At 39.2% G+C, this 18,729-nt stretch overlaps 1 protein-coding gene across 4 annotated transcripts in view; it reads left to right on the forward strand.

Moving 5' to 3' along the window:
• nek1 (NIMA-related kinase 1) overlaps positions 1-18,729 on the forward strand; it is a 58,441-nt gene that overhangs the window by 28,294 nt on the left and 11,418 nt on the right. For all 4 annotated transcript variants that reach the window (NM_001097211.1, XM_012971595.3, XM_031890277.1 and 1 more), the window contains 11 exon segments: positions 1,090-1,173; positions 2,625-2,702; positions 2,869-2,964; positions 6,439-6,606; positions 8,961-9,026; positions 9,199-9,430; positions 11,019-11,162; positions 11,502-11,708; positions 12,761-12,878; positions 13,620-13,705; positions 14,439-14,653. In NM_001097211.1, coding sequence (NP_001090680.1) covers positions 1,090-1,173; positions 2,625-2,702; positions 2,869-2,964; positions 6,439-6,606; positions 8,961-9,026; positions 9,199-9,430; positions 11,019-11,162; positions 11,502-11,708; positions 12,761-12,878; positions 13,620-13,705; positions 14,439-14,653 — 1,494 coding nt within the window.

The raw sequence follows: 18,729 nt of genomic DNA on the forward strand, positions 1-18,729 counted from the left end.
TCTGGGCTTTTGATCCCCAACTAGTGGCTCGGGAGCAACATGCTGCTCACCACCCCCTTTGTTGTTGCTCTCAGTGGCCTCAGTAGGGGCCCATTTTCTGGCTTGGAGGCAAGTTTTGGAAGCACAAAGACGTAGTCTCACTCCAAGCAGACCCTCCTGCAGGACAGCAGTCCACATGGGCCTACCAAACAGCCAATCACAGCCCTTATTTGGCATCCCCAGAGAACTTTTTTCTTGCTTCTAAGGTTCACCAACACTTTTTACATCTAAGTGTGGCTCACAAAAGGTTAATCACATTCATTTTTTGGTGTTACTGTTCCTTAAAGGAATTCTGATCATTACATTCAGTCCCAAAGGAGTTTTGCACTCAATGATATGACCAGTGGGTGCCATATAGGGCTGGCAGTCTGCAGCAATGAATTGCTGTAATTGTTTTTGCCTAATTATCATACTCTTGAAGAAACCTCAGCTTATATAGTTACATCAATTTTCATAAAGTTTTGTTTTTTCTTTTACATGTCAGCATTTTCTTTTTGTGCCATTTCCTGTTTTATAGAGTTCTTATTGGTATTTCATTCTGCATTTGAATGAATAATTGTGTGAATAGATCAGAAAATGTGGAAGGAGTTCAAGGCTTTGCCTTTTAACATTAACTCAGTGTAAATTAATTACCTTTTTTTAAAGGGGCACTATGCCTCCGTGTTTAGCATGAGTTCTATGTGCTTGTGCTGAACCTACTTATTGTCTATTGGCACACAAAGTTGTTGGATTGCTTCAGTTTCCCTTGTTCAAAATCCTGGCGATCATACAGTGGCAACCATTCATTTCCTACACTGGTATGTGTCCTTCTTTTAGCCCTATACCAGAGGATTTCCACACTGACAGCAGTCAACAGCCACTCTCCCGATTAAATTTCTAAATTGTCTTGATCCAACAGTCCCATTCGTCATTGATCTAAAACCCACTGAAATCTGTTGCCACTCCTGTGTTCGGTTAATGTGGAAGAATTCTATGCTCCACTGTACAAACTTTAAGATGAAGACAATACAATGTGTATTTGTGTTCCCTTTTCTTTTCTTTGCATTTTAGGAGTATTTAGCAAGACTTAGACAAATCAGACTCCAGAATTTTAATGAGCGACAACAAATAAAAGCCAAGCTGAGAGGGGCAAAGGCAAGTAGTAAAAATCTCTGCTATAAAAAAGGTTAATAGAAAATAACAGAAATATAAAACTGTATGATTATTTACTTGCCAAACTTATTGCTCTACGGGTTGATCATGGCTACTGTTCTACCACATCTGTGCTGTAGTTTTGTTCCTTAATGCAGTGACACATAAAACAGGCTGGGCCTGTTTCCTTGTCTTCTGAAGAATAAAGCACAGAGCATTAGTTCCATTATTTTAAAGTGGCTTTTTGTTCTCCTGCAGTTTTAGGGAAGTGGCACACAGCATGTTTGATTCTGTGACTTGTAGCATTGATCAAAGTACTCTGTGTGCTAAAGCCCTTAGAGCAGTGCTTTTTGGACTTTTACTCTTGAAGAGCCCTTTTAAGGCTTAATTGACTTCTAAGATGGACTTTCAGCAGTCTAGTTACATAGTTACATAGGGTTGAAAAAAGACCAGTGTCCATCAAGTTCAACCCATCCAAGTAAACCCAGCACACCTAACCCACACCTACCAATCGATACACTCACATACATAAACTATAAATACAACCACTAGTACTAACTGTAGATATTAGTATCACAATAGCCTTGGATATTTTGATTGTTCAAGAACTCATCCAGGCCCCTCTTATAGGCATTAACAGAATCTGCCATTACCACATCACTAGGAAGGGCATTCCCCAACCTCACTGCCCTCACCGTGAAAAACCACCTACGCTGCTTCAAATGGAAGCTCCGTTCCTCTAATCTAAAGGGGTGACCTCTGGTGCGTTGATTGTTTTTATGGGAAAAAAGAACATCCCCCATCTGCCTATAATCCCCTCTAATGTACTTGTACAGAGTAATCATGTCCCCTCGCAAGCGCCTCTTTTCCAGAGAAAACAACCTCAACCTCGACAGTCTCACCTCATAGTTTAAATCTTCCATCTAGGAGCATAAAAAAGTCATTCTCAAGTCTTACATTATGTTTCCTTTAGCCTGACCCCCCAGCAAATGATATGAGCCCCTTTAAAGGGGACAGCTGTACAGATTAAGAAAAATGTCTTAAGGTGGCCACACACATGGCGATTTGCGATCTTCCGTGCGACCATCGGTCGCACGAAAGATCGTTCAATCGGCCACTAACCGTTCAGGGCTGAAAAGGCAGATAAGGAGGTAGAAACAATAGGATTTTTACCTCCTTCTGCCGATTCAGCCCTGAAGGCAGATTTTGCTCAGGCGCCTTCTATGGCGCCCGATCAAAATCTTTTAACCCGCCCGATCTGCGAGTCGACCGATATCAGCAGCCTCCTGCGATATTGGCCGACTTGCCATACACGCACTGAATATCGTACGAAACGAAGTTTAAGATTAGATCTGATTCAATATGTGGGCAGAGTGAGCATGATCATTACTAAACAAAATCCTTGTGATATGTTAAATAATCATGAAGATTTGTATAATCTGCCTCTATCCCAGGGGGATGAAGGTGACGCAGATGGTAAGGAAAGCAGTGAAGACGCTGAACTAAGAAGAAAGAAAATTGAAGCTTTGAAGGTAAGTAGAAATAAAACCAGAAGCCTCTGCACCTCTAAATACTGCAGGAAAGGCTCAATTAGTGTTTATTTTATTCGTTATGAGCTTCTGGATTAGCTTTCATTATGCAAACTTTTATTTCTCTGTTTGCCCCTCATTAATCAGTAAAATTGTCCTACTTCTGCAGGCTCAAGCAAATGCACGAGCTGCTTTAATAAAAGAAGAACTTGAGAGAAAGAGAAGAGAAGCAGATAAAAGAGAGAAGAGACTATGGGAAGAGCATGTAAGTGGTAAACATGCCTGCTAGATTGATTACAAAAATATCTAAAAACTATTAAATCATTGTGTTCATAATTATAAATTATTTTTTTATTTATTATTCTTTACTTGAAATTGTGTGCCCTTTATAAATGGCTGAAAAGGAGCCCTGTAATTAACTCTCATTCAGTGCAGGTGCATTGGGGGAACAATAATTTGTACAGGTATGGGATCCCTTGTCCGGAAATCTGTTATCCAGAAAGCTCCGAATTACGGGAAAGGCCATCTCCCATAGACTCAATTTTAATCAAATAATTCAGAATTTTAAAACGGATATCCTTTTTCTCTGTAGTAATAAAATAGTACCTTGTAATTGATCTCAAGTAAGATATAAATAATCCTTACTGGATGCAAAACAATCCTATTGGGTTTAATTAAGGTTTTATTGATTTTTTAGTAGACTTAAAGTATGGAGATCCTAATTATGGAGTGACCCCTCATCCGGAATACCCCAGGTCCCGAGCATTCTGGATAACGGGTCCTATAACTTTACTGGTTTTTGCAGAAGGTGAATTAATTAATAAAGTGAATTAGCCTGAGAACAAAGGGTACTGCTATACTGCCACATACACTGGGACTTAATATACAGAAAAAAAGTTTCATTACAAAAAATCCATATATCCATAGTAATAGTTATAATAGGAACAGGTGTATGAATTAGCATTTACCTTTAGAGCCGTTTGGAGTCAATTTGCGCACATTTTAAAACATCTACAAAATCTTTGTGTTAACAAAAATTCTTTACAACATCCACAATCAAGTTGAATAGTGAAGATCGGGGTTTGCACTGCATGCGCAGTTCAGTGAAAAAGTGAAAAAAAGTGAAAAAACTTTTTCATGCGCAAGTGGCGCGAAGACTGAAGGAAGAGTATCACTCACAAGTACCCCGGTCTGCTGCTCCTGTTGGCAGAAAACTGCACCAGCCTGGGGTACCTGTGAGCGAGTGATCCTCTTCCTTCAGTCTTCAGGTATCAGGTAAGTTATTAAAATAACCCCCAGTGAATCATACCTTTCCTTCTGCATTAATAAAAAAAACTTGAATATGTCAAAGTTTACTACTTGAAAATCTAGAATTGAACATATGGCTTGACTTTGCAACTCTCATTGACTTCTACATGAACTCACAAAGTTTTACATTTGAGTTTTCAGGGGGTTTTGCATGTAATAAATATCACACATTTGAGTTTTTCAACCAAAATTCAAATGTTGTGAGTTTTAGAGCAAAAACTCGAATCGCAGAACAAAAGATCAAATTCAAACATTGATAACTACAACACTTTGTTTTTTTTTTTGCAATTTACATATACTGTACACAATTAAATCCATCCCTAAAGATTCTACTAATACCCCAGAACATTTGTCTGTATGGTAAAAGGTTAATTGCAGTTGAAATTACAGAGTTAGAGAAGCTTCTGTGTGGTCTTCCAGGTGCAGTACCTGTTTACTTTACATGTGCAGTTGAGGAAATATTAAAGCCCCCATTAACAAGTATAGCTGAGTAGAAACCCACTTCTGCTGTTTAACAAGTCAAAGCTGTTTAGCCTTTGGTGCTTGGGGGTACAAGCTTTGTACAAATGTGAGGGATGCAGGGATTTTTTTTTTATTGATGGTGGAAAGAGTTCATAGCAAATAATCAGGGACCATAAGAGCATGCAATGTGCAGCGTTGTGCTCACGTAGTAGTACTCTGCAGAGCTTTGCACTTAAGTGGAACACTGAGCTTTGTGTTCTTACAGAAAAGCAGGTGTGATGGTTTATAAAGCCAAGAAGCTTAAGCTGATATAAACATTCTCCAGATCTGTTCAGGAACTGTTACCTTATGCCAGTCTTGTGGAGTTTCTTTGGCAATTTGGCACTTATAAAAAATCAAAATATTATTTGCTACAGTTTGACTGCAGGAAGACAATGCTCTGGCTTCTGAATCTTTCCATGTAGAAGCTTGTAATATAGCATTCTATGCTACTTAATACATATAGTATAGTTATATTTAAAGGGTCATCACAGATTTTGTATTTTTATTCATTTTCCCGAATAAAATAATACAAGGCCTTTTAGAGAGATTAGTCCCCCTCGATAGTAGAGATTTATCGTGGGCAACTAACATTTCTGTTTGTATGTTGTTTATTGAAAACTTTACAAAATATAGTTTAGGTTGACTAGCTAACAGTACAAATATCACAGACAATCACATTCCCCCCCTCCCCAGTCCACTTGCCAAGTAACCTATCAAAGGACTGTAAATCTTAGCAAATACCATCTCAGTTCAAAGTAGAGTCCAGGTGTTTGCTGCAGAGGTCCTGATGATACTGAAGAGAAAACAGAACTACCGTATATACTCGAGTATAAGTCGATCCGAATATAAGCCGAGGTACCTAATTTTACCTAAGAAAACTGGAAAAACCTATTGACTTGAGTATAAGCCTAGGATGGGAAGTGCAGCAGCTTCTAAGTTTCAATAATCAAAAATTCCAATAAAATTAGGATCTATCAATCTTACTGAACAAATACGTGCAGGGAATGAGTATGCAAGATGCCAGGCTCCCCCCTACTCGCCCCCTATTCAGTGTGAGTTTTACTTTAAGGAGTTCCCCCTCCCTCCGTCACTCACCGTTCTGTTGCCTGCCTGCATCAAAGAGCTCTCACCACACAAAGAGATAAATAGCAGGTCAGTTTGAGCTTTTTCGTGCATGCCTGCTCTCCCCCCCATTACACACATAGACACCGGAGCTGAAGCAAGGAGCGTGTGGCGGGGCAAGAAACCAGGAAGGATCGGCACGCAGAAGAGAGCACAGGGAATCAGGTAGCAGAGGGTCTCGAGTATAAGCCAAGGGTTAATTTTTCAGCACATTTTGGGTGCTGAAAAACTCTGCTTATACTCGAGTATATAAGGTATATACATTTGAAGAAATGCGTTGCTCCCGGTGGTCCAAGGAAGCAAGATATATTGTAGAAAACTTCTCCACATCAAGGGCTGGGGTTGGTGCACCATTATGGCACATACATTTTAGTGTTACCTGTGTATTTCTCCAGCACAGTCACTTGTCTGTTGCTTCCATGTAAACACACACTAGAGCATTTTCAGATGGCATGTACCAGCGTTAATAAAGATAATCATAAAGAACAAGCTAAAAGGAAATGTAAGCTTTGTTGGCCAGGGCCCTCAGTATATAGGGCCCCAAGTTATATGTTTGATGTATACAGATTTCTATAGAACAGCGCCGCAGAACATGTTGGTGCTTTATAAATATTTGTTAATAAATATAAGAAAATGTTTAAAATATTCTTTTCATGTCAAATTAATTAGCTGTTTACTACATGACCTTCTGAGGATGTAGGGTTACCATAAAAAAATGCCCATTGACTCATTGGCTGTGTAGACTTGACTGGAACTGGAATTTTTTATTATGTTGGTACTTTTTAACAGTGTTTATTTTTTGCAGCTGGCGTTAAAAAATCCTAATGTGCCTTGTAATGCAGTTGGGGCAGCACCTGGTTCCCCCAAACATTCACATCTTGACGTTGGGGGATCACCTGTCCGAGGGCATCCTCATGCGAAACCCAGCACACCTGCCATATCTATGACTTCAGCGCTAAGGAATGTTGGGGCTGTATGTATACTTCTTTTACTGTGCTTTGTTATAGTTGCATTGGGGTGCATGCCTCTATTACTGAAAGGCAATAAATGGGGACTGGAATAAACATAGGAAGGATCATAAATGAAAAATGGCCTTTTGTTATGCCATGGATGTGCCAAGGTTCAATGTTTTTTGGGGGGGGACCCTCCCTTTTGTAAGGAAAAGTTTTCTGAGGAAAGTTCTCAGACATTGCCCAACAGGATTGATTAACATATAAAAAATGGGCTCTGTACTGATCAATATATACAGCCAATCTTACAAACCGAGCAGGGATAATACAAGCAACTCACTTCTAGAGATAGCTCACTGAAGAATGGGTCAGTGGACGGTGACATGATGACAGTAGACAAAAATATTGAGTTAATATTATAAATACATACCAAGAAATGCATTGATTTTTATGCAAAATTCCTTAAGTTTTTCAGTATTTTTGGCTAGGAATATTGTCATGAGGATTATGAATTGCCCAACTTCTTCACTTCTTACTCTCTACCTCCCCTGGATAGATAATGTTCGTTGGAGGCTCTTAACCCAAAAACATCCCCTACTTAATAATACACGAGAGCAGTGCTGTCCAATTTCTGTAGTACTGGGGGCCAGAATTTTTCTGGCCTACATGTTTGAGGTCCAATAATGGAAGACAGTTTTTACCACTCCCCTTTTTTAAACAGCACCCACTTCAAACCACAAACATGTTATTACAAGAACGTTTAAGACCATACCCACATTAATGCTGGTAGCACAGCAAAACCCCAAATGGTTCGTGCTCACTGCAAGTCATATTAATCCACACACCTAAATCTATATGCCTCCTCCTTCCCTGTGTGTAGCACAGCAGTTACTGATACCATTTAAAGCTTACATAAAAGTAAGCAGGCACAGCAGCCAGACAGGTGGGGGGCCGTGGGCAGGCCACCAGTTGGACAGCACTGCACTAGAGATATGGGAGGGACTCAAACATGTTCCAACAAGCTACCCTTCCCCTTTGTTTCCTATTACAAATAATCCAGCCTTAAAAAGAAAGTGCTTCAATATCTAGCTTGCAGATGACCAGCTGCAAATGATCCACTTGCTAAAGGTACAATGGTATCCAAATAAGGGCTGGACGAACAGCAAAGGGTCACCCCACCTTTACATTTTCAATATGCGCAACAATCTTTATAACACAAGGGGATGGGAACTCACCAATAGAACTTCATAGCTGCACTGTTCCACCCAAGCACACTCTATCAACCATCTTCAGTACCCTTGTAGGCCCTTGTGAATTATTGGAGCTCCCTACATTAGGGCCTGGACCAGAGATTTAAATATATACTATTTACAGAGGAAGAAGCCACCGATTTGTTCCAGATGCTGACTAAAACCTCCAGATGTAGGAGGTTGCAGAACCTGAATAATAAAGTTCTGCCATGACACCTTCTAGATTGCATAAATTGGCACTCTAGAAGGTGTTGGAGATGTAAGGGAAATTTAAGTACCTTGATGCATATTTTCTGGACCTGTCCAGGCATATTGGGATTCAATTCTTTGATTATGCTCACATGTTGCAAGAGAGAGAAACCTCAATTATCTTTTACATATTGCTTTTTCACATGTCCTCTGAGAACAGAATGAACTTGAATAATTCAGCCCTCCCTCAGTTACTTAATGCAGCAACACTATTAATCCCTAGATACTAGAAATCTCAACAAGATAGAGGGACAACTTGCTACCATTCTCCCTATGTTAATCTGACTTCTCCCAATGTAAGTTAATTTGTTGCATAATATACGCAACACATTATGAATATAAAGCATATTGGATTACATGGTTCTGTATTATTATGCTGTCATACTGTTTTGTTATTTAACTTCAAAAACAATAAACAGATCAATGAAAAATAATCAATTCAATACAAAATGGATCTCATTAACCATAAAATAGTATTTGCTACCACATATAGCAGTATCCGGTCAAAATGATAAAAACTGGTCAGGTTAATTTGCTTGTATGAGAGCAGTTTTAGGGGAGTGGCACAACAAGGACATACAGAGAGAAAAAGGGAAGGGTCATTTTTCAATTGTGCATTTCTGGTGTCTGGTAATGAATTTGGTTACCACCTAGTAATAATGGTAGTCATGAATTAATATTAATGATTAAACATGGTCTGAAAACCACTGCATTACATTGGCATGGTATTATTATTGTTTTTATTAATAACCCAAGGGCAGCACAATTCTGTAATATGTCTATCCCTGGGGGTACAGTGCCAGGACAAAGGAAAAAAACTTCTGAACTAATTTATGTTTTTTTCCCATTGTCTTTTAATTTCTTGCTGCTGGTGCTAGGAAGGCGAAGATGCAGGTCTCAGGGATCCAACAGAGGGCTCCAAAACATCAGACACCTCAGTACAAGCAAGTACCACTTTCTCATTCACCATGTTTTCTTGCGAATTGTTTAGATTCCTGTAGTGGGATTGGAGTTTCTGATTCTGTCATTGTCTGAAGACTTTTAATATAACTAGGTGACATGTTTTTTGGTTCTATAATGTTTAAAAATAATAAGATCAATTATGGATTTTCTTAGAATGAAAAGCGGCAAATACTCCGCCGATTAAATAATAACATGAAATCTCAGGAAGAAACAGAAGCCACAAACCCGCCAACAGAGGAAAATGGAGTGCAAACCAATGGCGAGGAACAGCAAGAGAGTGGTGAGCCTCTGGCAGTAGACAGAAAGAAGTGGCAGGCCGAGCCTCCTCCTGTTATCCCTCTTTCCCAGCTCACACTTGTAGAGGATACAGTGTTCCCATTGGACAGTAAGTGTGATACATGCATTGTAGTGGAAGACAGTTACTGTAAAAAAATAAAGCAAGAATGGTGAAAAATGATCAGATATATCAGTCTATATCTGGCTGTGCACCATAGTAATGACATGGTATGCCCTTGTGCCCTTCTGCTCCTTTGACCATAATATGCCTCTGTGCGCTTCTGCTTTGACCATGATATGCCCCCTGTGTACTTCCTGTATGTTTTGTATTTAACATTTACTTTAGCTATACTGCTGCTGTGTTAGGAATTCAGTTATCAAGTCTTTTTGAAATTTGTCTCTCCCTGCAAATTAATAATAACCCTTGTTAATATAAATGTTAAAGGAAAACTATGTTTATGTTATATTAAGTTGCCTGTTTAAGAATCTTACCAAACTATAATATATATATATATATATATATATATCAATCCAAATGGTGTCCGCACTCCAAGGCTCAATATTCTGCAGGGTGCTTAGCCAAAATTATGTATGCATAGAAAATAATCATCTGTGGCCAGCACACCCTTCAATGTTTCATCAAAAAAAAATTTAGATTGTATATTGTTTTAACAATATATCTGCAATAAAAATTTTTTTGATGAAACATTGAAGGGCGTGCTGGCCACAGATGATTATTTTCTATATATATATATATATATATATATATATATATATATATATAATATATATCAGTAAGTATCTTCTGCATATTTTCCCTTGATCCACCATTTTGTGCTGGTCTGTTTGCGCCCTCAGAGATCACCTGACAGGAAATAATGAAGCTTTAACTGTAACAGGAAGTAGTATGGGAGTAAAAGTAGGGATTCACATCTCAGTCCACTATTTTGGGATTCGGCCCAGTCCTTCGTGAATACTGAACCAAATCCAAATTTACATATGCAAATTAGGATACGAAGACGGGAAAGAGAGTGTGCTGAAATATTTTCAACTTTCATGTTTATGTGACAAAATGTCAGATGATTTTAAAAATTCGTATTCGCCTTGGCCAGGAGGGTGGATTTGGACGATTCTGAATCCTCCTGAAAAAGGCAGATTCTTGAACAGAATCCTGGATTCGGTGCATCCCCTAAATAAAAGACAGAACTTTGGCCTTTTGTTTGTGTGCTCCATGAATCGCATCATCCCAGCAGGCTGCCCTTAGTACTTAAAATGTAATTTTCTATTTAGAATAACTCTATGGCACATACTCCGGGGCAGGCCAAGCTGACCAGACACCCTAGGCAACCCAGTCGGCCACCTCGCCCCTGCACTTTTTCCCCCCTCGCGTTTGCTTTGGCGCACATGCGCAGTTTTGCATAATGACAAGCGGCGGGGGCAATGACAAAGGAGCGCAGACTAGGGGTAGGCAGGAGAGGCTTCTGCCTGGCGCCCCCCAATCATTGCGATGATTATTATATTTTATATTTTTTTTAGGAAAGTGGTTTATTTAGATGAAGCAGGGTTTTACATATAAGCTGTTTTATGCAATATATATTTTTATTGAGACCAACATTGTTTGGGGGGTATGTTGATGTGTTAAAAGGAGTTACATTAGGGTACATAACAAAGAAATTATTAACCCTGTCTTGCCTTAGATCTAACAGTTGGAGATGTCATCAAACTGGATGTGGAAGAACCCCAGAGACGACTGTGGGGGAAAGATCCTGGTGATTCTGTGTTAAAGGTACTCGGTGAGGCCAAACTCCAGCTTCAAACAGAATTGCTTCAAGTAACAATCGGTGAGCACACTCTGACTTTTATAATTCCTCCTGGGTATGTGTGGGGAATACAGCACGTATGGTTACAAATGCACTGTGCAGCTATTTTAGAAAACGAAAACAGTTACTGTGTTGAAGGGATAATTTTATTGTCTTTTCTCCACCAGTCCGTTTAATGCAAACAAGAATATTAGCTGTGGCCTATATTAACTGCAATAGCAATTCTGCATACTTCCCAAAATACTTTAATGGTCAAGTATTTAGTGCTCGTTGCTACAGAAACACATCTTACATGACTAGATAAAATACAGAAGGCAGCTATATTTAAATAATTTTAAACTCTAAAAATATCATATACAGATGAACAGTGCCATGAAGAAGCAGATGAAGAGAAGGAAAACCCTGACATGCGGGACAATTTGTTAAATAAAGTTTCACCCACTGAGGGAAAGGCTTTAATTTTGCCTAATAGAGAGGGAATGCCACAGCCAGAAGTGTCTCCACTTGTAGAAGAGGAATCCTCCGTGCCCCTTGTTGCCTTTAACCAAGTAGAGATCCAGTCTAATGGTGAGTTCTGTTTACATGTATTTAATATAGATGTACAATATTATACTGCATTTCATTATTTCTGTGTATTGGGTATTAATACATTATTATGTATGTATTATGTACAGTATTTGAATATACCTATGCTTTTTGTAGTTGTCTTTCTGTGTATATGAATTTATATAATGCTTCACAGGTCTTCTCTTGAACTCCTGTACTTTAACCTAACTTTATCTCTCACTCTAACAGTACTGTGTTTAAGTAATACATGATCTCATTTAGCTGCTAAAGGTATGTTCTCTACTAAGGAGGCTGCCAAGTTTAAGTTACTGACTTTCAGCTTTCCTTATCCAGTAATGAAATGTTTTAAAACTTATCAGTGCTCAGTGCATTACTATAACAAAATAGTAAAACCACATTCCTTCATTCCATTTTTCCTGACACTTCTGCATGGACAGATGTGTGGGATAAAAATTTTAATGTCTAGCTATTCAGCTCAGGTTGGTCACTCCATACCCTGTACCCTGACACCCTCCAGGCCCAGCCTAGGATTTTAAAATATTCTCTGGCGTTTCTAGTATAGAAAGAGGCCCAAACAGCCCCCCACCAGCCCACTAAGTAATGACTGCCTGTGGTATCTTACAGCAGCCTCTTTAGCATTTGCCAGAATCCACAGATTGCCAGTCCAGGCCTGCACCCCTTACTCAAACACACACACTCTCCCCTCTCCTGGAACATCAGAGTATCTAAACTGATATCACTATGTACCTGACTTTTTTTCAAGTCCATGACCTCATGTGTGTCCAAAGTGATGTGGAAATAAGAGGAAGATTTAAATTCTATGAAAAATTTAGCATATACATATATATTTTCTGGCATTTTGTTTCATTGAGGAGGCTAGGAAGCAATGGTAAAACTCCTAAAAGATCTTTCTGAAATTGCCACCTAAAAAGGTCTGAAGCTTGCTTTCTGGCAGCCTGTGGTATAGAAGTGTAACCCTATGTGAAGAAATTGTATATCTTATGTACAAGAATTCTGTATTTATTATTTTATACCTTTGTGTTTTAATGCAGAAGATCCTGAAGATTTGGAGACTGAGATACTTGAAGAAACAGAAGGCAAGGAGAAAGAGGGCAATGAGTGCCCAGTCCACGTTACAAATGTTTGGACTGAGCAGACCAAACAAGAAAGGTAGTATAAACCCCTTCAGTCTTAATAAAAGAGTTAAGATACATAAAGGTTACAACCTGGAAGGCAGGGTAAAAAACCAGAGACAATCACCATATTTTAGCCATTTGCACCCTGCCTTTCAGACTAGATGAATTGCCGCAGGTCTCTGTTTTGAAACACAGAGACCTGTGGTCATGTTTATGAATACAGAGCTTTCTGCATTCAGCTTGGCTGTATTCATGAATGGCAGTACAAGGGGTGGCATGTTGGCTCTTGTGCCCCTTAGTGATTTGCAATACTACCTGGGTTTTAGTAAATTATCCCTATAGAGAATATAAACAAAACAGTTTTAAACTGGAGGCAAAAGCCTGCCCAATTCTGCCAAAAATTTATGCATAACAGGTACTAGAATGTATGAGCTTTCTGATTTTGCCATAAAGGTACTTCCTGATGCTTTTACATTGCCTATCTGATCCCTATGTTGCTCTATTAGGGGGCTGCCATATTTGTGCAGCAGTAGGCCGTTAGTATTAGAAGCTATAACTGACAGGCTGAGAGGGGACAGTCAGGTAGGCAAAACACTCAGGTTTAGGAACTTCAAGTAACTAAATCAAATACAAAATAAGAACCATCCATGAAAAACAATCAACAGGACCTAAAGGGAACTTTAAAAGTACTTTAATATTCTGAAAAGTAGTATCATATTAAGGAACTGTACTCTCAAACAGTGTTACAAACATATTTAATTCCTTTCTGTTACAGTGAGGGACAGGACGCTGTTGAATGCGAGCAACCAAATGAAGATGCCAAACTGGATACTGAATGCTCAGAACAAGAGCAAAATATAGGTCAGTGACCTTCATTCAAAAAACTGCTGACCAGCAGGCTGCACTTTAGGCTGAGAGGAAAATATTGCTTTTCAAACTGTTAAATATATCTGTATATCAGAAAGTTACTAATCAAAATAGTTTGCTTAAACCTTTGTGCCAGTAGAACATATGGTGTCAGCATAAAAGGACCATTGTGTGTACATTGTAGCTCAAAAACTTCCAGGATTCTCTTTAATCAACACAACACAACAAGATCAAACAGTAACAGCAACAGTCCTATTTTATATTATAGTGTTTTTTGTACTAAATGTATATGGAGGGCCATGAATGACATCCGACCTCTCATTATTTCCACTCAGTACCAAAACTATAAATGATATTGTTAACAAATATTTAAAAAGTGCCAACATATTCTGCAGAGATTGTGTTTTAACTAGAGAGGGAGTAGACCCTGTAGGGGGGCCCCGCTGATAGAGGGGGTCCAGTAAGGACCTGGGCCCACCCCACACCTTTTTCTAAAGCATGCATCCTGGAAAGACATAGTGCTGTTTTACTGACAGGGTGCATAATGGACAGACATAGCTTTTTGAGGCAAGGTGCATAGTGGGTAATAACCACATGCCTACTCTTTTACTGTAGCAAAATAAAATGTGTGGATAAGAATATTTGTGAGATATTTGTGTAAAAATCAATTTTGAATCTTAATTTATTTAGGGATAGTAATTAAGCACTGTTTAATTTTTCACCACAGAGAATCAGTCAAATAGAGAGTCAAGTGTACCCAAAGCTTTATTTGAAAAGGTGCCACTCCCTCAAAGTGTAGTCACTCCAACATTCTCTGCCCAGTCATCCTTCGATGATTCCTTACCGCCTCGTTCTCGATCAGCTTCTCCAACCAAAACCAAAGGCAAATCAGCACTGCTGATTGGACTCTCTGCTGGTTTATTTGATGCAAACAACCCAAAGGTAAGGACATGCTTTGCTATGCTTTTGAGACTGAAACAGTGCCAAATTCTTGTTTTTTTTTGATGTGATGGTTAGGAATGTCTCATCCCACGTGCTGTTTAAAAAAATAAAATTAGCAAATATACGGATGTGATCAAAGTGTTGGGAGACTCCTCATCCTCTTCTCAGTGGATCGGGCATTCTTTCATTATCCTTGGAATGTTTTGAGCCATGTCAGCAGTGCCTTATTTACCCAAGTCGTTGTGCAAAAGGGAGGATGGGAGGAACCACAGTAATGATCATTCTTTGGCCCTTAGGCTGTGCAATCATAACACCCACAAACTGCAGCAATATTAATTACTAGAAGTCCCTTTGTGTGTGGGAATGGAGGTGAGGCATCAGCCAACTGAATTTTCCATTTTGAACAATCACATCAAATCCCCATCCAAAGTACTCCCTTTTATATATATATACTGTATATAATAATCCTAATTGATGTTTTTTTAGGAAGCTTTGATTTATGTACTTCCCAGAATAAATCCATCCTTCTTGAGAAAAGAAATCTACTTGATGTGTATCAGATTGCAGCCTGTGGGGAAATACTGACTGACGTTAAGCGTTTCTAGAACTGTAACCTTATTTTTATACCCATTTCTCTATCATATGTTTTGAAAGCTTTTTAGTGCCCTCTGAATATAATATAATTCCTATTCTGTTATAAAAAAAAAAAAAAAAAACTTGACCCAGGGTAGTTTTCAGCAGAGCAGGCCACCACCATCTTCCCCTACGTAGGCGTCCCCTGCACTGAAATCAGACTTTTAGGCTTGGCACCATGCACAGTACAAAATTTTTCGGAACTGCACATGATCCAACTTTAAAATATGGCAGGGGTTACCTGGGTAAGTAAGGAAAATAGTGCCTGCCCTTGGCATTTTTTTAACAGAAGAAGAGCATTGGCCACGGTAAGATGTTAGAGCACACCCTCACAGGGGGGTGCTTAAAAAATGTTGCTCCCCCCCCTCAAGTGACTTAAGCTTTCCTTGTGCTTTAAATAGGATGCCTTTGGAATTAAATCTACGTTTTTTGAAACTTTTAAGACAGGTTTCCAGATAAGAGATCCCATACCTGTACAAGGTTTCTTGTTGTGCATTCTGTCATGCCTTTTGCTTTTATAAGGTAATGCTGCCCTTAAAGAGATGTGTTATGCTTTGCATTATGCTCACATTTTGCCAGAGAAAATACACAGCTATATGAATCCTATCTATAGTACGGTTTTGCGTGTGTCTTCCACACATGCTTCCACCCATAGTGGTGCATGCCTTTCTGCTACACAAGTATAAAACCCCTGTTCAGCTGCTTCTCATTTTTTCCTGAAATTTACCATATGATCTCTCACACCTTATCATACCTCTTTCTCTTTATTGGAGTCTGTTTTACTTCCCATATGTTTAACTGCTCCCTGCCCTTTAGCATATTCCTCACGCTATTTATAAGGCCATTTGCCTTACAGATATCTGACCTCTGCCTTCTATGTTTCCGAGATGCTTCATAACACTTTGCTTGGTCACAATTACTTCCCACACCTTTCTGCATTGTTGCTTTTATAGCTTTCAAGGCTAACCTTGTTTATGTTGTACATGATCTGTATATGCCATAATTTAAATATGAAATATTGTTTTTTTTTAACTTACTCTTTTGTTGATATTTTTTATGTACTTTGGCTGCTATATAACAGTGGGTACATATGCACGTACCATCACTTTGTACTTGTGCTGTGTTTTAAATGACACCACAGAGTTATAGATTTAAAATACAGGTAAAATACATTCTACATGTATGGGATTTGTTATCCATTTATTTGCTTGGGACCTGACATTTTGGTTGTTCATATCTTAAGGCTACTAAAATACATTTAAACATTAAAGGGGACCTGTCACCCTATGAAATAATTCCAAATCCTTTTCTATAATGTTAGTCAAGAAAAATAAACTTTACTTACTACAAATTATTTAAATGTTGTTTCTTTCAATCTTGGAATTCACAATTACAGCCAGCAGGCAGGCGCCATTTTGTGGACATTGCTATTGAGGAAAGTTTTGTATAACCCCAAAATCTTCTGTATGCTCCATCTAGGCAACATCTAGGAAGTGCTGAATGGAAAGTTTAATTAATTGGAAATAAGAATCTTATCTATTCATTCATATTTCCCTGCTGTGCCTCTATGCCTCAGGCATAGAAGTGGGGCAAGCAACATGAGATTGACAGATCAGATTTTAAAATACATTTATTGCAAGTATGAATGATTTAATAAGAATCAAAGAATTTAGGGTTTATGTTTAATTTGCAAAGGACTGTTTTCTTTAAAAAAGGAAAAAAAATAGGAAAAAATATCCTTCCCATAATTCAGACCTTTCTGGATAATAGGTTTTCTGATAAGGGATCTCATGCCTCATCCTTCATAGCCATTTTAAAGCTGTGAATAAGCGCTGGATATTAATTGTACTTTAACTGGCCAAAGTCAGGGAACCAGAAGTCATGAAAGCATGAAACAGAGCTCAGATTGGGGCTGGCTAGCCATTAGACAGATACAGTGGCATGCAGCAATAAGAGTCAGGAATAGGCATGAGTCTGTAGTCAACAATGAAAGAATAGTATTGCCTATCCAAGTCAATTCCAGGAACACAGACTTACAGAATGGATGAGACTGACACAAAACAGTGGTGTCAGCAAAGGCCAATATAGACAAAAAATAAATAATTAGGACTCTTAGGGGTATATTTATCATGCTGTATAAAAAGTGGAATAAAACTCATAGCAGCCAATCAGTTTTTTAACTAATTTTATTAGTTTTTTTACAAATTTTTTATCTAATTGCCTATTGGTTGCTCTGGGCAACATCACCGGTATTGCTTCACTCCACTTATTACACAGCATGATAAATATACCCCTTAGGGATAGAAAATTGCTGTGCAATTTAGAAGAAGAAAGAGAGTCCTTTTCTAAAGAATAAGAAGCACTGGTTAGAATGTTACTGAAAATAATCTTCTTTGCAGTTTTGAAGCCTGGTTAATAACAAATGGTGGGAAAAAAATGTCCATTTTACTTGGGGTCCTTTTAAATACCCTAAATTTGGTAATAGATGTATTGGTATGTTGGTAATAGACGAGTAGGTGCATTCAGCAGATGCTACCATTCCTGATTACCAATATCATAATAAACTTCATTAGAGAGTCTTTGGGAAAACAGTTATTTTTCCATCTCTTTCATGAAATCATCAGAATAGTGCCAGCACTACAATCAGGGATGAGCATGATTTGTTAGGGCTCATTTATGGCTACAACCACAGTTGCAGTAATACAACAATACACAAGTCACAGCCTGAATCAATGTCAGAATATCACTGTAGGCAAGTTCAGAAATTACCCCTGTGTAATTTACCATTGCCAATTACCGTATTTTTCGCCCTATAAGACGCTCCGGAATATAAGACGCACCCAATTTTAAAGGAGGAAAATCTAGAAAAAAAAGATTCTGAACCAAATACTGTAGTAAAATATTTTATATCAACTGTATAAGGTTAATTGTCTCTGGGCTTGCACATAATGAGGCTTCCCCCAGGGCCCCCCCCCAAGCATCCTTCAGCTTCCCCCAGGGCCCCCCCAAGTATCCTTCAGCTTCCCCCAGGCCCCCCCCCCAAGTATCCTTCAGCTTCCCCCAGGGCCCCCCCCCCAAGTATCCTTCAGCTTCCCCCAGGGCCCCCCAGGTATCCTTCAGCTTCCCCCAGGGCCCCCCCCCCCCCCAAGTATCCTTCAGCGTCCCCCAGGGCCTCCAAGCATCCTCCAGCTCCCCCACGGCACCCCCAGCATTCTTCAGCTTCCTCTAGGGCCCCCAAGCACCTTCCATTTCCCCCCTAACCTCCCCCCAGCGGCCTCCGGCTCCCGTGATGTCTTCCTCTCTGTGCCGCGGCTCCCAGCTGCTTCTGTGCTTTTATAAGGTTGCGCCCTGTGCGTGTGACGTCAGTACGCACGGGCGCAACCTTATAAAAGCGAGGATGTAGCAGAGAGCCGCGGCACATAGAGGAAGACGCAGTTTGTCGT

This window comes from Xenopus tropicalis, chromosome 1 (assembly GCF_000004195.4).
Source record: "Xenopus tropicalis strain Nigerian chromosome 1, UCB_Xtro_10.0, whole genome shotgun sequence".
NCBI lineage: Eukaryota > Metazoa > Chordata > Amphibia > Anura > Pipidae > Xenopus > Xenopus tropicalis.